General features: G+C 40.3%; 2 protein-coding genes across 2 annotated transcripts in view; both read right to left on the bottom strand.

Annotated features, from left to right (window-relative positions):
- Positions 1-888: 888 nt before the first annotated feature.
- fbln5 (fibulin 5) lies at positions 889-15,828 on the bottom strand. Its single transcript, XM_086182119.1, is given in 12 exon segments — positions 889-1,552; positions 2,546-2,741; positions 2,892-3,018; positions 3,804-3,926; positions 4,276-4,392; positions 4,575-4,654; positions 4,656-4,689; positions 6,884-7,006; positions 14,602-14,883; positions 15,023-15,071; positions 15,292-15,346; positions 15,495-15,828. Coding segments are annotated over 12 exon segments (1,392 nt in total). The 5' UTR covers positions 15,539-15,828; the 3' UTR covers positions 889-1,390.
- Positions 15,829-16,749: 921 nt separating this feature from the next.
- trip11 (thyroid hormone receptor interactor 11) overlaps positions 16,750-25,573 on the bottom strand; it is a 28,650-nt gene continuing 19,826 nt past the window's right edge. The window contains exons 19-21 of the mRNA XM_086182341.1: positions 25,176-25,298; positions 18,177-18,321; positions 16,750-18,049 (exon numbers count right to left, since the gene is read on the bottom strand). Of these exons, the coding sequence (XP_086038467.1) occupies positions 17,832-18,049; positions 18,177-18,321; positions 25,176-25,298 (486 nt within the window). The 3' untranslated portion in view covers positions 16,750-17,831. The remainder of the gene's footprint in view (positions 18,050-18,176; positions 18,322-25,175; positions 25,299-25,573) is intronic.

The raw sequence follows: 25,573 nt of genomic DNA, 5'->3' as shown, positions 1-25,573 counted from the left end.
TTCTATCTTCACAAAGATAATACTGTCAAGTTTAGAGTTACATTTATGATTAAAATTGTAGTTTGCTGTGGTTTCTCATACTTCAACGCAGCTATTTACAAATATGAGGGAAAGGATATAAGCATACTCTTCAGCATAACCACTATCTTAATATTAAACATCATAATGTCAACAATAAATGGAATTTTAAGCCTAACAAATGTAGCTGTAAACCCAATTACTGACCAGGCTCCATTATAGCTTCTCACCCAGTGAGAAATGATGTGAAGACTTCATTTGCAAAAACAGATAACTGTTAACCCTTGAGGCAGATAAATGATCATAAAATAAGTAAATGATCATAACACAAATTAATAACATTAAATTAAATGTAGTGTTGGAAGAAGTGCACAGTTCCTTAACTGAAATAAAATTAAAAAAAAAAAACCCAGATGGAGAAGTAGATAAAATTTGATATTGATTACAAGTATCAAAGGTAAAAATGAACATTCGACAGGATATTTGTGTATTCAAGTGCTTGGAAGTGTTTGTTCTCCCACCATTGACCTCTAGTCTGTTTGTTTGTCAGATTTGGAAGTCCCTCATCTTAATCATGGTTTCTAGGCAAAATATTGTACTTCAAAGCAACTAGAAGCTGATAGGTTCAGATAAATGGAGTACAAGTACAAAGTAAAATACACTGAATCCTTGACATTGTACTTCAGCACTTGAATAAAAATGTTTACTTTCCACCACTGATTTAATGAAATTGTTCATCTATTAGGAAGTGTATAAATGTATTAATTGAATTTTAATTCCATTTTTATTCATTGTTTTTTTCAAACATGAAAACAATCAAGAATAAATGGGCACCACTGAGTTCAGTAGTCTACTCAAGCCAGTTGTGTGATAAAGACATTTATTGGTCTGAAAAGAAACTGTGATCAATAATTCATATAATGTCTTGTTAATACGTTAATTCAGATATCGTTGCTGTGAATGCACAATTACACTATAATCTTGTCTCATAAAAACAATACAGCCCTTATGCAGCAACATAATGTAAGGCATATAAACGTTCACAGTTTATCTGAAGGGCTCACAGACACCTGGAAAACAGAGAGGGCATTTTACATAACCTTCAGCTTCTAAATAAAGGATGTCAGGAATTGTACACCATAGATATCCCTCTGTGTCTTTATTGCAGCCATATAAATGTCCATTAAACCAGGGTGGGGATTCCAGCACAGGGATAGTTTCCCATCAGCTCATAATCGCTGAGTCATTAATTGAGGATGACATAAGAATTGTGTTTTTATAGGGTGATGAGCTGTCTTAAACAAACTATTACATCAGCTGCAGGTGAGTGCAGCTGCATTGTGCTAGATCTTCATGAGTTCATTCGGGACACTCAGAACGGGTGCTCTGATACGAATATCGTCAGACGTATAATGGAGCTGCCGCGGAAGTTGATGACATTGTTGACTGTGACCATTTCCAAGTCCAACACCAGCTCTCTCGGTCCTTTAATGGGCCGGGAAAGAACAAGCGTGGCACTTACGTTACTGGTTTGCTGGAACAAAAAGAAAGGAAAATTAAGGAATCGTCTACATTAAATTAGGCTGCACATGGTGGAAGGAATCCAACCCTAGAGGGCTTGTAACAGCATTTACTTCTAAGCACAAATTCACAGAAACTTAATGTGTGAATTTGAGATCAAATCAGGGCTTTCATTAGTCATGAAACAGGTGAGATGCTGTGTACCTTAATGTCAAACGTTTCATCACGTCACAGACAATCCTGTTTAAATCCTGCTGCACAGTTACTAATGATCCAGGAGCAGTAACACACTGCTCACTCCTATGGCTCAAATTCATGGTTCCATCTAGTGGTGGTACAGTGCACTGAAGGGTAGACGTCACGTTTTAAGTCTTTCCCCTCATTTGCAGTACTTGTATCTGTATTTACAGAGTTTATAAGGCTTTTTTTTTACAAGTAGCAAACACTGACAGCTGCACAGGAATGATCATAAAACCCAGAAATAAGTTAGCATTGTTGAACATCTCCCGTTTCAAAGTCAAGGTCTGTTGTTAACATAACCTTAATAAACTCTTAATGTTTTTTTTTTTATATACAGTAGAGATATATCAGCAAACACCACACTTGTGAATGTTGAAGATTTTTTTATGTACGCTAAATATAGCGGTTGCCATAAAGCAGCTGAATGCGCCTACAAAGATTGTTTTGGACATTAAATGCCAGAAGGTTCAGGGTTTGCCTTCTAAAATATGTCATTCCAACGGCATTCTGTTATGATATCACATTTAATTTGACCTTGGGATATAAAATTTCATCACTTCATCATTTCACGCATTCCAATATGTAGCCTGTGAACTTAGCCAAGTTTGTTTTTTTTGCTCAGTCACCGTGACCTTAAACACCAAAATCAAATCCGTTCATCACTTGGTGTGTAGGGAATGTGCCAAATTTGAAGAGAATCTCAAGGTGTCACTGAGATGTGGTTTTAATGGACTGATAGAGGGACAATTGGAAAACATTAACTCACTCTCATGTAAAACTCTCGTCCCTCATTTCCTGACTTGATCTGGAAGATGTAGAAGGCGCCCGGGTAACGTGTGGTGGCCTGCATCTGGAAGATGTCTGCAGGCACACTGCGGCCCGAGGACAAGTCCATGTGTCTGTACAGGATAGTGAAGGGCCTGTCCCTGCAGGCAGGGTTCTCAGCTGAACACATGCACTGACTGCAGAGACAAGAGACAGGGGAAAGTTAAGGGTTCTGAGAGTTTCCAAAAAAAAAAGATTAAATCTGGTTTGTAAGCATAGCAGAAAGATTGCTAAAGGGAAACCAAGGCTACAAATGTTTTCGATGGGTTAGGAAAAAAACAACTTACTTGTCACTAACTTCAATGTAAGGAGAGTGACACTGTAAAGGATCCAGGCATGTATAACCTCCCTGGAAATTGAAACATACTTGTTCTGTTGTACAGGTGTTGTTACCAGTGTCACATTCATTGATATCTTTAAAATCAAGCACACAACAATCAAAGTCAGTTAAAACATCATCATCACAAAAACATGAATAAAGCATTATTGGTTAAAACGAAAATCCTAATCTGTACAAAAATCAAAGAGAGCCAAGAACAACACACAGGATGCATGATAATATCAACAAGGAATCATTATCAGCAAATATGGGTCATCTTTAATAGAACAGTATTGTTCCAATGAGCAGAAGTGTTCATTTCTTCTGCTTTGTTCATCAGATGACGAGGAAGCAATGCAGTACATATATGATTTATGGACTTTCCGAATGTTTTGGAAAAACACTTGACTTTTCAAATTCACAATGTTTAGATGTGTTTTATGTTCAAAGTGTGAATATCATCAAAACTTGTTTAATATAGACCATATCAGTACATATCAGTATAAATCACATCAGAAAATAATTCAATATCGTGCACCCCTCAATAATATTTTCAATAATACTATGATTTTTAACATTAGCTGACATTCAAGCCCTTGGAAAACATATTACACACTGAAGGCAAATTTTCTTGATACATCTACATTTACGGCACTAAAAGTGTAGACGACCCTTTCTACTACCCCCTAGAAAGAATCACAAATGACTTTTTTTCTTTTAGCTAACAGACAAAACATAGTCCCAGCAAAATGTCAAAATTATGAAAACAATTTACGTAATCCCAGTAATCCCAGAGTTAATAACTTCATTTTAACATTTAAAATTAACCCTCTCTTCATTTTACTCACTGTACTATTGTGACAAATGAGGAGAATTTTACCTTCACAAGTCCTGCCGTCCTCATATACATAATATCCCAAGGGGCAGATGCAGGAGAACGAGCCAGGCGTGTTCACACATCTGTGCTGACACAGAAACTCAGAGAAGCTGCACTCATCCAAGTCTACAGGATGTCAGAAAAACAAGGTTAAAAGTCAGCATCTGATAGAGAGACTTTGAGGATTGCAGACAACAGCATCACTAAACTGTGTTGAACACAATTTCTAATTCACTTTGAGTAAACTTCCAGGTACTGCAATTGCCACTTGTCATCCGAGCATTCTTTGTCATTTTCACTCTCAGCTGTGAGTTGATAGAGAAACAGACACATTTGTGAGGTGATATTGTATTTGCTTGAGTAGATGGGATTTGTTTTGGTTTGGCCTGATTGTCAAAGTCAAAAATATCTAAATTCATTTCACTTTTGAATGTTTACATCCCTGATTGATCAAAACGTCGTCAGCTATATGTACCAATGCAAGTGGTTCCATCAGACGCCAGCTCAAAGCCCTCGTCACAGTTGCACATATAGGAGCCATAAGTGTTGAAGCAGCCATGCGAGCATGGCTGATCTTCACATTCATCCACATCTGGAGGAGGAACAGAAGTGACACTGAAACACCTCTGGTATTATAAAATGGGAAAATGTCATCAAAGAAAGTAAATATGCATGCACTCACGTGTGTGTGTGTGTGTGTGTGTGTGTGTGTGTGTGTGTGTGTGTGTGTGTGTGTGTGTGTGTGCATGCGTGTGCGGGCATGCGCGCATATACCTTGACAAGTCCTGCTATCAGGGTTGAGGATGAAGCCAGTGTTACAGGAGCAAGAATAAGAGCCTGGTACATTGGCACAGCTGTTGGCAGTAACCATAGCGGCATTCATCAATATCTAGACAAAAAAAGAGAAAGAAACACCAGTTAAGTACCAGACCATCTACTGTTAATAAAGGCAAGAAATTTGTTTTCTACACAAAACCAAAAGAGGGTGCTGTTGTTCTTTCAAAAGTTATTTCTTGACACAATGATCACAAATTAATCCTGTCTGAGGATAAAGCATTTATTTTTTTCCATGAGAGCTCAACAAAAATTGATTTTAAAGAAGGAAAAACTTTTATTTAGTAACACTGATATTGTTCATGGCAAACATAGCAGAGTTTAATAAATCACTGTGCTTTTCTGAGGTTTCTCCATTACTTCCAGATCATTAGCAGTGCAGACACTATACCATAAATTAATTCTCATTTATCCTTTGGTTTCACTTCCTTTTGTGTGTAATAATGTGTGCCCCATTTGCTCAAAAGGATACTGAGAGTTGACTGATGGATATCAGCCTTGTGAATGCTGTGTATTTTGCTTGTCTACACTTCTTGAATGTTGCAGTTTAAATGTCTGCGTAGTAATCTTGCTGAAGTGTTATTGACAAAAATGTCAATAACATGAAACAAAAGTTGACTTTTTTTTTGCATTAAAAGCATTTTGGGGAGTTGTTCTGTCTAGGAGCAAAGGCTGCTGTACCCAGTGTTGTTTTTGGCAGCCATTTTAAATTTAGTCTTCGTCTTAGTCTTTTGGACTAAAATGCTTATGAGTTTTAGTCAAATTTTAGTAATGTCTTTATGTGGGAGTTTTAGTCCAGTTATAGTTGACGAAAACTCAAAAAGTTTTTAGTCAGTTTTAGTTAAAAAAGAAAAGAAGTATAGCCTTTCAACATATTAATTTAGGTTGAGACGTATTGAAGATTACTGTTGCACAGAAACCTTTTATCTCCATATTTCAACTGTTCTTTCATGAATTGATGCCCAACTTCATCATAAGAGTTTCACACATCAGTTGTGAAAATAGCCGATCTACAAGTTCAACACATGGCAACACATTGTGAGCTTGTAGATCGGCTATTTTCACCAATAATTAAAATAATAAAGGAATGGTTTTAGATATACAAGGTTTCCACCCAACGGCAAACACTTTCTTGTACAGTATGAGGATTATGCATCACATACAAGTGAAGTGGTAACAGTGCCAAAAATATTCATTGTTCAAAAAAGCCATAAACTAAAACCATCTTAGTGGCCACATTTGCCACATCTCCCTTTGCAGTGCGTCAGTGTTTGCTGCTGCCAGATTATATTTAAAATACGTCCATAAATCTTCTCGTCCTTTCTGACCACTGAGCCCCTTTGTTGACGCTGCCGCAGTGGTCCAATGTCTGTGGCGAGTGACCACAGGTGTGTTGAGCAGAATGTTCACTTCATGCCAGGTGGTGGTCGTGCCCATAGAAGGATGCTGCAGCTTTGCAGATACTTTTTAGGTTTTAACTGACAGATTCCACCCACAATAAGCAGAAATGTCATGCATTTTGAACGTCTGACAGACGCCCACTAATATTTATGTTCATTCTCGTCTCGTCAACGAAAACTCACACACGTCTCGCCATGTTTTAGTCATCCAAGAGCTGTGTTTATCTCCTCACCATCTTGTTATCATTATAAATAAGAAGGGGATCAATGAAATAATTTCGTCATCGTCGAAAACAGCGAAAACAACATTGGCTGTACCTTGTACAGAATGTAAAGCCCTTAGAAGCAATTTTTGAATTTCTGGCTACAGAAGTAATTTGATTAACTTCAGCTTCACATCTCTGCATCACAATTTTGACAACCTTCCATTAACTGAGATCTGTGCTGTGAAAGACAGAAAAATGAACGTGTCAAAGCATGTGAATTAACAAATCAATTTTACATGTTATAATACATGTGATGTGTAGTACATGAATTTCCATGAACACTCACTAACCTTAAGCAGAAGTATACCAGGATAAAATTAACAGAATATAACACCACTACACTGGATTACATTCACCCTTCCTATTATGATACACCATTTAAAATCAGCATAAAATACAGCCTCAAAAAGCCATCATCTCACAAGGAATTCATTAAACACCGAACATTCTAATCCTCATTACTGCAATACTGCATAAGTACTTATTGTACTGCATTAGTTCAATCTAAGTGTACCTAAAAAATTGGTAAGTGAGTTGACATAACCACTCAACAAAGTTCTTAAAGACACAGCAATTTACTCACCCTGACATTGGCCACCAATCAGCCAGTACCCTTCTGTGCAGGAGCAGGTGTAGCCCCCTGCCGTGTTAATGCAGACCTGGGTCGGGTTACAGTGATGAGAGTTGGTCTCACATTCATCAACGTCTGAAACACAGGAGAGGAACCAGGCAGACAGAGGATCTTTTTTTATTTCATTTTATTTTTTCTTTCTTTCTTTCTTTATTTCAGAACACAATGATCAATCATAATGCTGATTATCATGTCAGTTTTCTATCCTGACATTCCCGACTGTCATGTCAATCTTCCATCCTGACCGTCAATCTAGAATCCAGACCATCTTTCAAAATCCAGACAGTCAAACAGAATCCTAGCTGTCAAATGTTAGCCTTTTAATAGAAGTCAAGGCAATTTTATTTGTATCGCGCTGAATCACATCAAAAGTTATCTCATGATACTTTACAAGTAGAGCAGGTCTAGTACCACACTCCTTCATTGAATTTACACCCAACAATTCTCCATCAGCAAGCACATCCTGCAACAGCGGAGATGAAAACCTTCCTTTTAACAGGCAGGAACGTCGAGCAGATCCAGGCTCAATGGGGACGGCCTTCTGCTTTGACCAGTTGGGGGGAAAGAGAGCAGGAGAGTGGGGCAGAGACAAAGACAGATAATGGAGGAAGACAGATATGCAGAAGGAAAGAGTGGGACAGAGACAAAGAGAGAGAGAAAGGGAAGAGACTGATGGACAGACGGGGACGTGAGCAGGTGGAGCTACGGGTGGCAGCTTGAGCCTCTTCAGGTCTGCAGCCTCCTCCAGCAGCACCCAGGATCTGGGATGCAGGGAGCCCGAAGGCACCAGAAAAGAAGACGAGTTCGTAACACATATGAGTAAGATTTATAAATGACACATATAGGAGGACAGAGAGGAACGAGAGGAAAGAGAGGAGGAGAGAGAAGCCCAGTGCGCCATGGGAGATCCCCCGGCAGTCTAAGCCTATGGCAGCATATCTAAGGGCCAGCCTAAGCAGCCCTAACTATAAGCCTGATCAAAAAGGAAGGTCTTTAGTCTGCTCTTAAAGGTAGAGGGGGTGTCTGCATCCAGACTGAAACTGGGAGACGGTTCCACAGGAGGGTAGCTTGATACCTTAAGGCTCTGGCTCCCATTCTACTTTTAGAAACTCTAGGAACCAGCAGTAACCCTGCATCCTGGGAGCAAAGGGTTCTAGCTGGGTAATAAGGGACTATGAGCTCTGTCAGGTATGAATGAGCCTGACTGTTGAGGACTTTGTACGTTAGAAGAAGAATTTTGAATTCTATTCTGAATTTGACAGGGAGCCAGGTAGTGCTGGGGGCCAAGGTAATGCCATCCAGGGCACCTATCTCATTAGATAGGGTGTCTGTAAGGTGTTTTGGGCCCAGCAAAATAACTTCAGTTTTGTCAGAGTTTAATCAAAGGAAATTATGGGTCATCCATGTTTGATCTCCTTTGGACAGGCCTCCAGTTTAGTCAGCTGATTTGTTTTATGTGGATGCATTGATAAATACAGCTGTGTATCATCTGCATAGCAATGAATATTAATTGGGAAGCATGTATAGTGTGAAGAGGATTGGTCCAAGCACAGACCCTTGTGGAACACTATAACTCGCTGTCGTGGTTTCAGAGGGGTTATCATTAGTCAGTATGTACTGAGAACTCAGAACTCAGAGAGTGAAAGTAAAATGCATTTTATCTGAATCACTATGTTCTTCTACTGGCTAACCCGTGTCCTTTCGCCCGTATGTTCTGCTCCTGTTATGGTTCAAGGGGTTGAATGGTTGCTAATAGAGTTGAATGGTAAGATAAGAGGGAAAGACATACAGATAAAGGTTTCTACATATAATTCAGTTGATTGAAGTATGGCAGTTAAAAGTTTTCCAGTCTACAGCTTTAGTGATGTGCCTTGCTCAAAAGAACATCCACCAGACAAAAACTTCCCTTGCTAGTTCTGAGAAAACACAAACAAGCAACAGGTCAAAAGTTCCCCCAGCACTCAGGTTTCATCATCCTGCCTTTGTTATCAAACCTCTTAACACCAAGATTTGAATTCCATATCCACTTACATTTGTTTATGTAAGATCAGAGATTGCTCAGATTACATTCTAAATTCCACTTCAGCCCTGAAGCAACTCACACTACAAGCTAATAGCCACATTTCCTTATGAGGGAATTAAAAATCAAAAATTCCAGCCTCTGTGTTTGGTTCTCAGACCATGAAGTCATCGATTTCTAGAAAACTGGTGGGGGAAGTGGGTGGGAGCCTTGCTTTTTGTTTGGACAGGCTGCTATGAACAGCGATAACGTCTGTCAATGGGACTGCTCCCCTTTGTGCCAACTTGGAACACTGGTTCTCCATGTAGGTGAAGAATGATAGGGCAAACATGCCAAGATCTAAACAGACCCAACGCCTGCTTGCAGTTACCAGTCAAAAGGTCCCTGAATGTCTGTCAGCTGCACCCCATGTGTAGCTAGTCACGCTGCAGATCTGCAGTGTTCACACACAAAGTGCAGGAGCAGATTAGTTCAGTTCCTTATATGGGCTCTTTCATACAAACTGATTTAAAAATCATCTTCCTTAGCATTAAATGTCAAAAGGTCAAGTCCTGTTCACTCATACTCACCTATCATCATTTGATAATGTGTTCAAATAAGGACACATTAATAACGGTTAGTTAATGCTTTGTTAGCTAACTAGCGAGTCTACAAATTATTTGCTCATGGTGTTCATGTTAGTTTTATGGGTTACAGCAAAAATGGATGGAAAACCTGGGGGAAGTTGGAGTGGGGTTAGGGTGGGATACACTAACACTTATCAATGGGGTCACAAAATGCAGTAATAAATGGTTAATTATGTATCAGTAATGCTTATTCAGCTCTTCTATATCACAAAGTATCATGTAAGCATAAGTATTTCATAGTTTTCATTAAGAATTTCTATTATTGTAATTCATATTGTATATCTGTGAAATGAGAACAATGTCACAAACTATCTTCCTTTTGCCTTCCTTTGTACTTTTTTTTGGGGGGTTTTCCAATGCTTTTTAGAAGCTCACAAGGACTTTTTCAAGCCACCAAGGAGCATGTAATCCTCCAGTCCAAGTAAAAACACCAGCGGAAATTAATTCTTCAGTCCCATGTAAAATGAAAAACTGAGCAGCTGGTCATCATAGTGTGTAAAAGAATGTCTAGGCAATGTGTCCTGGAAAACCATTCTGATTCTGCTACTACCGGTGTCTGCTCATGCAGACACACTGAGGGTTTTGAGGTATGACAGCTTCTACTGTCAATACAATACACCTTAAGAGTCCAAAAAATTTCCCTAATCCACAAAATCCTCTGTGAACATCTTTGAGAAAATGCAAAGTCTTCACCGGGAGGTCTGTGAATCATCTTGTTTCTGGAGAAGGCAGTTGTTTTTTGTTTTTTGTTTTTAATTTCACAGGTGAAAACTGTTGACTGTGACGTCTGGGAATGATCTTGTTGCTGGAGAGAGCTTCTTCAGCGCAATTACAAGCAAAATGCGATTCAGCTCCATTGTATCAAGGGAATAGTAGAAGTTAAAAGCCCCAGCAGACAAAGCTGAAACCACACCATTTGGCTTCTAACACAGTTAAATTGTGCACAGCTACACAATTAAATACCACAGTTGGGTGTGCAAAATTTAAAAATTACAAATAACTTATCATATTACATTTATCTGCGAAACAACGCTGTTCTGCTTTCAGTAATGCCACGATAATCATTTACAGGTCTAAGAAGGTTGTTACTGCCTAAGACAATCATCCTTTAATCATCTGCAATATCTGCCAAATAAAACAATCAAATGTGCACTTGCGCAACAACCACATGACTTGTCAACATAATTTGGCTGTCGGAGACGTAGGACAAAAGTGGTAGAGCAAGTGCTGGAGGTGTGCCCATTTCTACAAGTTTGTTACAGTAAAGGACAAAAAAGTTACTAGAAACTGGAAACTGGAACTGCATACAGGCTTAAAAAAAAAAATCACCCACTATTGTGAACACTTAATGCAGATATGAAAGGATACGTAAGCAGTAGTTGACAGGAATTTACATTCACTTGACGACTGTATTTAACTACAGTTTTTGAGTATCTATTATTTACTTGAGTATTTATTTCTTTGAAAGAATCTTTGATCTCTGAGACAACTATTATACTTCGGACATTTCTATCGAGGTTGTTGTTACTTCTTACTTTTTAGTTTGAAGATTTTAAGTCAGGTTTTAATTTGGTGTGTGTGTCTGTCACAAGAGATAAAACCTGATTTTTTTCCCATTGCATTTCTAAGCTGTTTGCGTAGGTGTTTCTACAGGTTTTGTGTTGAGCGTTGTGCTTGTACAAGGATGTCATTCATTACAGTTGCATTTTTAAAAGCAGGTACTCCAGCAAAATTAAGACAGAGTAGCTTTCTTTTGTAACTAAGTAATCAGTGTCCAGTGGTATCTATAGTTAGACTCCAGTACTCTGGTCATTTACTTTGTCAGCCTCTTCACGTCAAATTTTTTGTCATATTGTTAACTGTCAATTATGCAGTAGGTGATTTTACAGAGTGATGGAAAAACTAATGCAATGAGCAGAGTGAGGAATTATCAGTCCACTGGAGTAATAAGATAATAAGATATTTCCTTTTTTAAGTGTAATATGTACTACATAACTACTTACTACTACCTACATGACCCCAACACTGTTAATGACACACTTACACAAGGATAGGTGGTATCCATGATATAGTTCCAAATCCTACTCAGGTTTTTGTTCAATTTTTTTTTTAACTTTAAAAGAACTTTCATTTGGAGACATAGTAACATATGTATATTCCCCTAAAATGAGGAAAATGTTGGCACATTACAGGTCAACATCATTGTTTACACCAGTGGGGACTTTCTCAGGACTACGTAGGAATTTCTTGCAGAGGAACTTTTCCACATAGGACCATTTTCTTTACATGCAAAAGTCCTGCTGTAATGTGACCATAAAATGACGTTATTCTGAAGTCAAATAGGGGATAGTCAACTTTTATATTTTGTGTGCAAGGTGTCTGGAATTTACCCTTTAATATAGGTAAACTATCTGCATGGCAAGATATGTCTGGGGGTTGGTATATTTGGAAAAGAAGCTCAATTTTATGATGCTGCATACATTTTTTTTCTTGTAAAATCACACCTTGTACTGTCTGATGTTATGAAACCACACCCACAAATGCATAATGACAGGTAAGAAGACAAATTGGTTCCATTCTCCTCATCCCCTCCCCTACCCCCTAGACTTGTGTCATTCGTGACACTGCTGGAGCACAGTGCCATTAACTTAAAGACAAAGCCACATGTGTTAGAAGTTCAGACAGGAAGTCACAGTCTGTGCAGTTTCTGCCCCACAGCAGCACCAATCAACAGCCCATTACATCACTATGCACAAACAACACCAGCACTCAGGAGTGTGAGGGCTTGTCATGATGAGCTCCCACAGAAGGATGCCTGTTCTCCAAGCCCAGCTCAGGCACAGATCTGGCAACAAATGACCTCATCTTTGGCATTCTGATGGTGTAGTTTACCCAAACAAGGCTGTGAGCTGATCCCCTGACAAGCTGTCTCCCCTGTGAAGTATTTGTGCATGAGCTAAACTCTGAGCTCTCTTTAAAGGGAAAAAATTGTGCTGTATGTGTACATTTTCCACTCATTAAAGGGTCATGGTTGATTTATCCAAAATGACAGAAAAACTCCCCAAATGGACCTGTTTTCAGCAGCTTGTCCTGGCTGTTATTTATGTTGAGATGTATTTCAGACAGCTGGGGAGATATGAAGTGTTTATCTGACAGCTGGGATCTCTGACTATTGTGAAATTCGACAGACTCAATCAAATGAAATTTCCCCACTGTGACCAGTTGAAAGCCTCTCTGATGCACCAAGCATCAAATGACAGCCGCACTTTAGTTCTGATGGATTCATGCATTCCCCCTGTGATGTTTAACGGCTTACTCTGATTTAAGCCTTCTTCACGCTTCCCTTGTGTCACTGTGTTCATTGGGTTTCACTTGATTAAAAGGAGGTTGCAGATGCTGGGAGACAAAGGGGTTAGAAACAGCTGCAGAAGAAGGTGGACATCATCAACCCCGAATTTTCTTAAAAGCTGGAAGACAACAACGAGTTCTTAAAGCTATAGTGCAGCATTTTATGTCTAAATTACATTCAAGTCCTTCCCACAATTCTCACTAAGCTCACTGCCACCAACTAAATTCTGATCTGAATTGGGATGAGTAACTTGATTGTTAAGCTTCTACAGAATTTCCAGTAAATTTCAAACCAAATAAATAATATTCTGATAAAGGAATGAGTCGTTTCATGGGGGTGTAACAGTAACAACTGAGTAGGCTACAAGACAGGCTAAATACACAGAGGCTGTCCATGATGTGTAACTGCAGCATAACAACAGGCATTACAGTCAGTAATCATTGCAATCAGTTGGAGCAGACCATGACACTGACCATGTTCGTCACACAAGACAGGCCCATGACCTCACCAGGGATATCTGTTTTTTTCCCAGCAAATCAATATTACTTTCTTCATTGCATGACATTGAGGCTGTTTAAAATGACACAAACTTCATAGAACCTGCCAGGGTAGAATCTTAAAAATCCCTCTCTGCTGACAGCTGGTGTGTTTCAGGCATAAGCGTGTCAACAGATGTTTGTAATAACTGTCACTGCCAGAAGATGGAGACAAAAGGAAAACAATGTAGCTTTAAAAAGAACGATTAAACTCTGAATGTTACCCAGAAAGAACTTTTCAGAAACTGATCACCATGACTGTAAAAAAACAAAAACAAAACAACAATGTTGGAGAAAAGAGTCCAGATCTACCTCAGAGGAGTAAGTCTGACCTTTGAAAGTGGTCTCCAAGCTCCAGTGTTCACGTAAATACAATGCTCCTCAAATAACCGGGCAAAACTTGTCCTTTTTTTTCTTTCTAATCTATATAGGGCCTATTGTGAATCGTCTTCCTGGGATGATTTCTTTGAGAGACTGCAGAATCTGTAAAAACAGTTTCACTGTAACGTCTGGGAATAATCTTGTTTCTGGAGAGAGTGTCTTTAGAGCAAGTACAAGCAAAATTGGATCAGAGCCCCATTGTACTGGAGTAGCAGCAGAGGTTTAAACCCTAACAGACCAAGCTGAAACTACACTATAAGGCCAGTTAAAATGCATCTTAAAAATGAAACATATTTATTGTATCCTAATTCCTCAATGATTGGCAAAAATCCCAGGATTTACACAATGTTAAAGGCAGATAATGTTACGGGTTCAGGTCCATATTAGGTTAAAACAAACAAACTGAACAGGGACGTCTCTCTTTCCTTGAACAGGTCAGCTTCATTTTTAGGGATGAAAGGCCAGCACAGTCAGAAACTACTGCTTAGACCCACTTCTCTGCTGCTCCAGAACTACCAAACTGCCTTTGGCTACACTGACAGCTGGTGATGACAGAAAGTACATGCTGACCCTCAGTGATTAAACACAACACAGTTTTGAGGGACTTATGTAAGCAAACAACCGACGAACAATGAGCAGCCCTTGATAGAGTTTTCCTCCACTAAATAATTTTGCCATGTTTATCTTATGTGCCTGATGTTTTGTCTGCATATGAAACCAAATTTCCACAGCAGCCAGATCTGCAGAGGTACCCTCACCATTACAGGTGCCATCCTCTGCCAGGGTGTATCCCAGGATGCAGGGGGCTGTATTCCTCACTCTTGGGTAGCTGGGCTCCACAGATCTTCCACCGGTCGAAGGGAATGTCTCTGAAAATCCCACCGATGTATCTGGGTAAACTGGCTCAGGCAGAATGGGGGTCTCTGGTCTGTACGGCTGGTTGTACATGCCCCTTGGAATACATAGGTAGCCGCCATTTTGGTTGACGCAGCGCATGTCTCCTCTGCAAGCATCTGGCAGGACACGGCACTCATCCACATCTGGAATACAGAGAGAGAGATGCTTCGATAAGGACATATACCTGTTTCCACAGCAGTTGTGGAGTATATCTTCTTTGGGAAACTATTCTACTACACATATCCACTTTAGATTTGATTACATACCTAAAATCTAACTCACCTATACACTGTCTTGACCTGCGATCATATGCAAAACCCTCTGTGCAAGTCTGAGGAGAGATGATCAAGAGGCTGATTCAGTGTAGTGACAAATGTGTTGTATATTTATTCATGCATTATGATGCAATGAAAAAAATTCATTGTGCCAAACAAGCCTTTCCAATTTTACTTAGTATTAAAATGAATTTTACTGGTGTCACAAAGCCATTAAATCGTTCCAAATGGGACTGAATGAAACTTGTTTCCAGGTCATAAATGAACAACAGTTACCTGGCCATGTCCAGGCTGAATACACAGGAGAATAAATACCAGAGCTGCCAGCATCCTTCAAAACAAGACATTTCAAGATTTTAAAAACTAAATAGAGACATGGTTGAAAAAAAAATAACAGGAGCAGAATCCCCTAACATGTTCATTCAAGCACACAACTAAAACAACTATCCCATAACAAGAAGAAAAAAGTGGATACCGACCTTGCACAAGTAGAGAACCTGAAGCCACGTATTTCAAAAAGCATGGTTTGTGGTTTCTCTTAAACTCCTTCAAAGGCAAAGATTTAGACGGCCCGTAAATTTCACTCCAGATCCAGATCCACTCCTCACCCTCTCACCCCCCAGCTATGCGCCTTGACGCGAAAGCTGACACCAGTTTTACATTAACGACTGCCTGGTCGTGCTGAAGCTTCGCTGCATCGACAAACTATTAGAGGAATGCCTTTCAAAAATGGACTGTCCCGTCTCTGCCCTTCTCTCTCACCGTCGGCTCCTCAGATGCAAATTGAAGGACCCCCTCCAAGCGTATTCACCACAGCTGGATTCAATCAGGGAGAGACAGCCCCCCACCCCCTCTCCTCCCTCCCTCCGGTCAGTGGCCCCACAGCGTAGTCGCTGCACAGACGGCTACTCCTGCGTCCTCTCCCCTCCCACCAATACTTCTCCACAGCTAAATGACACATCTGGCACGGCCGAGCAAGGTATCAATTCGCCACATCTGGTTTGTATGAAAGTGTGCAACAGAAAGACACGACACACCAATGAAGGGGCGGCAATACCTTTATTTGGTATGAAATTTCAATTTAAGTCAGGGGTACTAGCGTTAGTTAAAAGATCATCCAAGTTCAAGGTAATCCAACTCCTTTTTGGACAACTGGATTTCAGATTTATCAAATAACACAATTATTTTACAGTGGGGCTCAATAGTTTTTAGTGTGGAGCCCTGGAGAGGCCATAGAGAGGTCACAAAACATAAGCTGTTCCCACTCGATTTATTTTGTGGCAAAGAGATGTAACAAAATTTATGAAACAGTAGAAACAACTTAAATCTTGTGGCCAAAAATCACTCAAATTATTAACACGTTACAACACATGACTACATTTAAATCAAAGTTGGGGAACTACTTATAACTTGTGACCACCAAATCCTTTCTCTCTCAAGATAAGGTTCCATATTTCATCAACTAAAAACCATTTCTGCAGTGGATGATACAAATTTGGAGCTGCTCCATTAACCAGCCAGCTCTGGTCAGAAAAACCTCTTACACACACACACATTATATATATATACACATATATATAATGTGTGTATATATACACACACACACATTATATATATATACATATATATAATGTGTGTATATATACACACACACACACATTATATATATATATACATATATATAATGTGTGTATATATATACACACACACATTATATATATATACATATATATAATGTGTGTATATATACACACACATTATATATATATACATATATATAATGTGTGTATATATACACACACACACAATATATATACATATATATAATGTGTGTATATATACACACACACACACACACACATATATATATACACATATATAATGTGTGTATATATACACACACACACACATATACTACATACACACACATATACACATATGTATATTTTTACACACATACAATTTACAATCCTGATTATAGAACTATCTTAGCAAAAATGCAGGCACTTTTCTTTCTGAACTTGGTGCCTATAAATAAGAAAAATCTTATTTACACACACATATGTAACTATATAATAGTTCAGCCACACGCAGCATCCAGCACTTCAATGCCCATCAGCTTGGCCATCTGGAAAGACTAGATTTAGCAAAATGACACATTTTTACCAGATATACTGAACCACATAAATCTCTTACCAGGCAACAGCTGCAGAGAAGTTTCATTAAAATATTGGATCAGAAACGGTTCACTGCATTGTTGAAGAAATACAAATAATAAACATGGCAATAAAAACTGATGTGTTCAATGGAAGCTTAAGAACATGAGATGATTCCTCTTGCAAGCAGAGGTGATGTCACTCAACCCACATAGATCTGCACGCAGCAAGGTTAACAAGGTCACTTGTGTCCAGAGATGATGGCTTAAGTAAGAACATTAATCATCATCTGAACAGATATGATTTCTATAAGAATGTGCTGAATTTGCTTTGAATGACCCACATTATAAAAATGTCTTCTTTTTTTGAATGTGGTCTTTTCAGGTCTATTAAAACAAAGCTTCATGTGAAACACTGCCCTAGTGTACAAAGTGAATGTCTGTTGCATGGAACAGTATTTGCACATCAAATGAATAAAAACAAAAAAGAACAACACAATTTAGCATAAATTCCAAATAACCAGGAATATGAAGGATCCATCAGTTGTCAAGTCATCTATCTCGGCAGGAAACATTTTTACAAGCAGCAGGACTCCTCAAGAATTTCTCCACATAGCATCAAACTCCCACCAGATGACTGAAGACTTCTCATTGGCGCTTGTTACTGCTTCAGCAAATCCTTGAGCACAGCTCCAGCACTGGCCTCAGATGAGACCGGTAAAGGTGTGAATGTGGGCAAAGCATCTGAGATTGGCTTCATCAGCAGATGAGCTCCAGGGCCCCCAGAGCTGGAACCAGCCAGCAGGGGCACTGCTGCAGACCGTGGGGCCAGGAAAGGATTGGAGTCGCTTGCTCGTTTGATGGCTGCTGCTGCCGCTCCTGTGAGGAGAGAGGCTTCAATTCATATCAGGTTTGATATGTGTTGGAAAAGTAAGAGAGACATAACTGATTAAGCATGAGAAGAAGGAACCTCCTAGTGTCAGGTATTCCCACAGCTATCTTTTACCTGTGGCGGAGACGGAAGCAGCACTGCTAGTTCTACCGGCAGGTGGGGTGGTCAGAGGCTTGATGTCATGGACTGGAAGCTTTGGTGCAGGTAGTGAAGGGGTTGACTCAATCTCAAGGAACTTTACAAACATCTCTGAGAAGGACTGCAACAAAAAAGGGGATAGAGAAATAGCATCACACCCTAACCTGGAAGCTAAGTCTTACTATGGCAAATCAACCCCAGCCTGAGAGGTGGCCAATTTTTCCAAGTTCTCAGGCTTCAATACAACATTGCAATGCTGTGCATCTGATTGATGTGCCCTTTGTTACTACTACTAATATATTTCACTTATAGGTGCCTTTCAGGACACTCAAGGTGACCATACAGAAATCATAACATCAACTACATAAAATAAAAGTGCAAACAAAAAAATAAAAACCCAGAAAAGAGCAGTGTAAAATTATTCCAAACTTCATATCCACAGAACCAATTATTGAGATTATGCTTGTCAGAGGAGGTCTGAACAATCTGAATTCCAAACGTCCTGAGGCACAGTTTTCCAGAGGGTCACCCCATAGTGGTCAAGCAAGCGGGTGGGATGATGATTTGGGTGTAGAAGGAAGACAACAAAGTAAGGGTAGGTGTGTTAGAGTGGAGGAGCTTTGCAATGTATGTAGGAGCCAAGCTATTGATAGCCTTGAAAGTGAAGAGCAGGATTTTATAAAAACAATGCGTTATTTTACAGGGGGCCTGTGGAGTTGCTGCTGGACAGCTGTTATATGATTATAAAGGTTACAGAGGGATTCTAGTACTGATACGGGTCACAGAGTGTTGGACCAGTTGGAGTTCATAGATGGACTTTCAGGTAAACTAAATAGAAAGGAATTGCAATGATCTAGGTGGGATGTGAACCAAACCAGCTAAATAGAGATATGGCATAAACAGCAACATAAGAAATAAACCAGTCCAGGGATGTGTCTGAGATACCGATTGGGGCAAGTCTGTAAAATGAAAATGGTGTGGGAAATTGTGGCAAAGGTCACACTCAAGGCGAAGAGGCTGAGGATGATAAGCAGTTCATTGTCAGCAGCCAGACGGAGGTCATCTATGATTTTAACAAAAGCTGTATGAGTGGGCAAAAAACAGACAGGAACTATTCAAACAAATTATTGTTGGGGAGGTAAGCCTGGAGCCTATCCCCACTGCCTTGGGGCGAGAGGCGATGTACACCCTGGACGGGTCGCCAGTCTTCATGGAGAATTGCTAGGTGTAAATTAATTGAAGCAGTGTGGTGCCAGACCTGCTCTACTCCTTAAGTGTCATAAAATATCTTTTCTTGTCATTTGGTGCTATACAAAAAAAAAAAAATTGACTTGACTGTTGACTAGATTTTATATCAGAAAGGGAGATGAGAATGGGATGAAGGTTTTTTTTTAAGTTATTGGGGTCTGCACCAGGTTTCTTCAGTATTGGGGTAAGTGCAGCTGATTTGAGAGATGATGGAAAAACACACAATAATAGTTATTAGAGGGGTCGGAGATAGAGTGGAAGCTTCACCAGAATAGTTGGAACAGGGTCGAACTGCCAAGTAGATGGCTTACATTTGTGAATGAGGTCAGACATTTTAGCCTGAAGCTTGAGGGTTGCTAGGAGAAAGGGGTTTGGAAGGCTGGTGAAGTCCATGTGATGTGAGGGACCAGTTGCTGGGGAATATTGTCAAGCTTAGTGTTTAAATAAATCAAAATTGAGTTACAATTTAAACAGCACTTCAGACATGGGCGGCATGGCTCAGTGGTAGAGTGGCCATCTAGCAACCAAAGGGTCGCTGGTTCGATCCTCAACCCTGGTGACCATGTCAAAGTGTCCTTGAGCAAGATACTGAACCCATAATTGCTCCTGATGAGTAGGTTGGTGCCTTGCATGGTAGCCTTCACCATCAGTGTGTGAGTGTGTGTGAATGAGATGACACTGTAAAGCGCTTTGAGTGCCGCTAAGGTAGAAAAGCGCTATATAAAACTGAGTCCATTTACCATTTACCACCACCATTGACTATAGACCAGCCTCTTATCATCTATAGTTCAAATGTTTTCTGCGGTTCTACAATAGCAAAGTGCCAAACCTGCACCTGGCCAAACCTCATCAACATACTTAAGCAGATCTGTTGTGTAGGACTAGATGTTAATATCCCTTATTGCATACTAGAGACACCGACAGTATGAGACTCTGTTGGACAGTCAAGTCAGTGACAGCATCCTCTGGATTATCAAGTGGGCACCCGCTTTCTTTGGTGTTTCGCTGGTAGTCCCACGACACCTTCAGAGGGTTCAGCAGTGAATCCCAGCATCCCATGTTCACTCCTTAGATGCCACCAACTTGCTTGAAAACCTAAGTGGGGTCCTTTCTCTTGACCCACAGCCACTGACTCCCCTTTTCAGCACCTTTGGAGAGGTCATTGACTGCCTGCTGGTGGGCCTTCCCTCACGCTACAATCTCCCCGAATAACATGGATGTTGAGCAGCCCTGATGGTAAAGCTCATTAGGCGTAGAAGTAGCCCATACTGCATGCACCAGAGCATCAGCTTGCCAGTAAGCAGGGCTCTGTCAATGTTCTCCATTCCACTGAAAACCTCCTTCCTAAGCTGATCTACCTGTTCTTTGTCTTTGAGGGAGGCATCATATCAACAATCTAGGGACTTCATAAGCTTCCTGGTGACCACTGGAATAGGTTCCTCACCAGTGTGAAAGCAGTGGTAGACAGTTTCCCCTTGTCAATGGAGATGCTTCTGGAATTGCTTGGCTTTATCTTCATGCGAGCCAGCTCAATGTTTTCTTTGAGCTTTCTCAGCAGCTGTACAGGGCAAGCCTTGGTTGTGGTGAATGTTGTGAGGTCATCCACGTAGGCTCTAAGAGGCAGCAGGCTCAGGCAAGATCTTATTCGCGAAGCCTGGATGATCACCTCCATGGCTACAGTGAAGGCCAGCAGAGAGATGGTGCAGATGGTCATGATTCCCACTGGTGTTGCCATGCTGTGGTGTCCTCGGCTGTTGTCAAGCAGAGCTGGATGTCCTGGAAGTAGGCCTTGACGAGGGTTGTGAGAGCTGTTGGGACCCTGAAGAAGTTGAAGGCTGTCCACAGGAGGTTGTGAGGGACTGAGCCAAAAGCATTAGTGAGATCCAGGAAAACCACATGAAGTTCTGTTCTCTCCTTCTTGGCGACATGGATCTGAATCCAGATGACACTAGCATGTTCCACACAACCGGAGAAGCCTGAGATGCCTACTTTCTGAATTGATGTGTCAATCAGGTTGTTAATAAGTAATCAGGATACCTTGGGCTCTCTGCCAGGAAATTGGTATCACCTTCTTTTGCCACAGGACTCTTGGCAGCTTTCAGAGGAATCACAGGACATCTGGTGCATTTTGTAGAGCCTGTATGGAACTCTATTGGGACCTGGAGCTGATTGCGGCCTGTGCTTTACACACTGTTTTGTTTACTTCACTCCATCTGGGTAAGCTTGTGTCTGGTTTGTGCTCTGGTGGATTGACTGGTGGCATGTCAGGTGGGAGGGTAACCTCTTAATGGTGTCTGTCATCTGTGCAGGATTTCTTTAGATGTTCTTCCAGGTTGGCCTTTGAAACTGAGTGACTTCTGCTTTGACTGGAACCACAAGTAACCCTGCACCCTGAGAGTGAAGGGTTCTAGCTGGATCGTAGGGGACTATGAGCTCTGTCAGATATGAAGGTGCCTGATTGTTGAGGACTCTGAATGTTAGAAGGAGAATTTTAAATTCTGTTCTGAATTTAACAGGGTGCCAATGCAGAGAAGCCAGTATAGGAGGGACATGGTCTCTTCTACCAGTTCTAGTCAACACGTGGCCAGCAGCATTTTGGACCAGCTGGAGAGTCTTCAAGGACTTATTGGTGCAGCCTGATAGGAGGGAGTTACAGTAATCCAGCCAGGAAATGACAAAAGCATGGACTAGTTTTTCTGCATCCTTTTGAGACAGGATGTATCTGATCTTCGTGATGTTATATCGATGAAAGAAAGCAGTCCTAGAAATTTACTTGATGTGGGAGTTAAAGGACAGATCCTGATCAAAGAGAACTTCTAGGTTCCTTATGGTAGTGCTGGGGGCCAGGGGGATGCCATCCAGGGTACTTATGTCATTAGATAAGGTGTTCCTTAGGTGTTTTGGGTGCAGCACAAAAAACTGTTTTGTCAGAGTTTAATAAAAGGAAATTATGGGTCATCCATGTTTTTATGTCCTTCAGAGAGACCTTCAGTTTAGTCACCTGATTTGTTTTACAGTATGCGGATGCCTTGGTAAGTACAACTGTGTATTGTCTGCATAACAGTGAAAATTAATCAAGTGTTTCCTTTTATGTGTCCTAGAGGACGCATATACAATGTAAGGAGGACTGTTCCAAGCACAGACCCTTGTGGAACACCATAACTGGCTGTAGTGGTTTCAGAGGGATTATCATTCAGTGTGTACAAACTGAGATGGACCTCGTAAATATGACCTAAACCAGTTTAGTGTGGTTCCTTTAATGCCAATGACATTTTCCAGTCTCTGTAATAGGATATGATGGTAAATGGTATCAAAAGCTGCACTAAGATCTAATAAGACCAGCACAAAAACGAGTCCCTCATCTGATGCCAGTAGGAGGTCATTGGTAACTTTGACTAGTGCTGTTTCTGTGCTATGATGAACCCTGAAACCTGACTGGAAATCTTCTCATAAGCTGTTTCTGTGGAGAAAGTCACAGAGCTGTTTAGCAACTGCTTTCTCCAGAATTTTGGAGAGAAGAGGAAGATTTGATATTGGTCTGTGTTTGGCCAAAACTTCTGGGTCCAGAGTTTGTTTTTTTTTGAGAATGGGTTTATAATGACTGCCACTTGAAAGGACTGTGGAATGTAACCAGGTAACAGCAACACATTGATCATATCTAAGGCAGAGGTGCTAACTAACTCTTTAAACAGCTTCGCTGGGATGGGATCTAGGAGACAGGGAGATGGTTTAGAAGAAGGGCTTGGAGGAGGAAATTATTGTACTAAGCGCATGAAGTTTAATGTCAGAATCAAAGTGTACGTATGTCTGGTCCTACAGTTACCTCTAAGGTTTCTGGGGTTATAGGTGCCATGTTGTTCGCTGATGGCAGGAGGAGAGGAATTTTCTCTCTAATAAGTAGAATTTTGTCAAAGAAGTCCATGAAATCATTGCTACTTAGGGAAACAGGAAAATTTGGCTCAGTAGAGCTCAGACTCTCTGTCAGTCTGACTACAGTACTGAAGAGAAACCTGGGGTTGTTCTTGTGTTCCTCAATTAGTGCCGAGTAGCAGGCTGCTCTAGTTTTTTTGTCCTGTATCACTAAAGAGGCAGAGGAGTAACTAAACATGTGGCACACTGAGCAGGATAGAGGAGAACGAGAGAGAACCCATCACTAACTTAAAGTGGAGAGTTTACAAGGCAGAAAAACAGTTGCTAAAAGACTGATGGTTGTTTAAACTTCGGCCAAGGAAGGAATAAGGAATTAGCAGGGATGATCAAACTTTAGCCAGCGCAATGAAGCAAGGCACTACCTTCAGCAACACACAGAAAAAGGAAGTGAGGTCACAATGCAACACAAATTTAGCCACAAGTGAATTCACGTGTCCTCTTCTGCAATCAAGGGCCAGTTAAACTATTATCTGCGTTTGCCTCGTTTTCGTCCCTCTAGGGGTGTTCAATATGATGATCAGAGGCTGACAATTAGTGTCCATTATCCACTGTTACAAAGAGATTGTTTACATTGTGCACAAATGGACATTCTACTGGTTGCAGTTCTTGGCTCAGACACATAATATATTTCCTCTCAACCAAAATCACATAAATGTGCACATAAACTATACACAGCAGATGTGGCACTGTTCTCTCCTCTTTTAAAATAATAGTTTTGTAAAAACAAAACATTAATATCATGGACTAGTCTGAGTTGAGTCTACTCATTCGAACGATGGGGGACTTGGCATTTTGTTATGAACTATGGTCAGCATAAACATTTTACATCATGATATCAGTTTTGGAATCTCCTTGACAGACATTACTGTTCGCTAATAACATTAGCATCTGGGGGCTTGCCATTTCTTCTGTCATTATTTACATATATTACCATCAATTCTGCACTACATAAGTTGTGGAACTCCTAAAAACATCGGAAAATTAATGACGTTGTGTCTGTGTTCACAACAAAGTCCCGCGATGTGTAAAATTGTGTTTAGCTTAGAGTATTCACGCACAGCACAATTTTGACAGCCATGTCTGACTCAACTTCCAAATGTACTTGACATGTACTGGCCATCGTGACACTGCATCAGGTAAATTCACCTGAAGAGTTCAACTTCTTCATTTCATTTAAACTTGTTTATTTGTGCAGAGCCTGCAGCAGTTAGTTTAAATAACACATTTAGCCTACATATTATTCTAAGAATTTAATAATTAATACAACAAAATGACTGATTTTGTGGCTTAAATACTGTGAAAAAAATCAAGACCATGAACTACAGCTTCTGCTCCAAATACAGTCTAAAACATGCAGGAAAAAACAAGTTTGGATGCAGTTGGAACCAAACTGTTAAAACCTGACATTCTTGATGCTCAACAGCTGCTTAAAGCACAAAAAATCAACAGACAGATGCATTCATGAAATTGTAATGCCACATCCAATGGCATTTCACTGACAGGAAACTTGCACTCAATCAGCAATTGAGATTGACATGATTGTGAAATTTGATGCTGCCTATTTCATATGCTTTGCAGGTCGTTTTAAGGTGTAACCCCTAAATTTTGTGCTTAACCAAAAAAATTCTCATTTAGGGGCTTCAGTCCTCCAAGTAAAAAAAGTTAGATCTGGGGCCCTGAAGAAGATTTTTTGTTTTGTTTATCCCAAACTAAATTGTACATGTCTTACAGAAATTGTCATTATAGAGAAAGAACAGACAATTTTTCGTTTGAACACTTTGACAAAGTACTTCTTACTGAGTTTAGCATTTGGCCACTGGTGGGCCTCTGTGGAGTGTTTGGGACACTTTGTGCTCCTCTTCCCCCCAACCAGCTCGACACCCAGCCAGTAACACCACGTGCTGCATCCTCCTCTAACATCTAGATGAGCAAAGAAGGGAAGAAAAGAAGAGAGGAGAATAGTTTTCAGATGGATCAAATGTTAACCAAAACAAGTTAAGTATACAGAATTCATTCAGGCTACATAACTGCAGGGTCAGTTGAGTTTTAATTACTCAAGCTTCCCGATGCTTTGTGGAAATTACCGTATTGACTCATTCACTAATAGGACACAGTCTCAGAGGAAAATTGCTACCTTATCCCCCGGTGACATTCACACTCACCAATCATCAACACTATTAGGATGCACGAGCAGG

The sequence above is a fragment of the Aulostomus chinensis genome, chromosome 17, assembly GCF_037954235.1.
Source record: "Aulostomus chinensis isolate RoL2024-O1b breed Wild chromosome 17, RoL_Achi_v1.0, whole genome shotgun sequence".
Taxonomy (NCBI): domain Eukaryota; kingdom Metazoa; phylum Chordata; class Actinopteri; order Syngnathiformes; family Aulostomidae; genus Aulostomus; species Aulostomus chinensis.
This window is presented reverse-complemented; position numbering and strand designations above follow the sequence as displayed.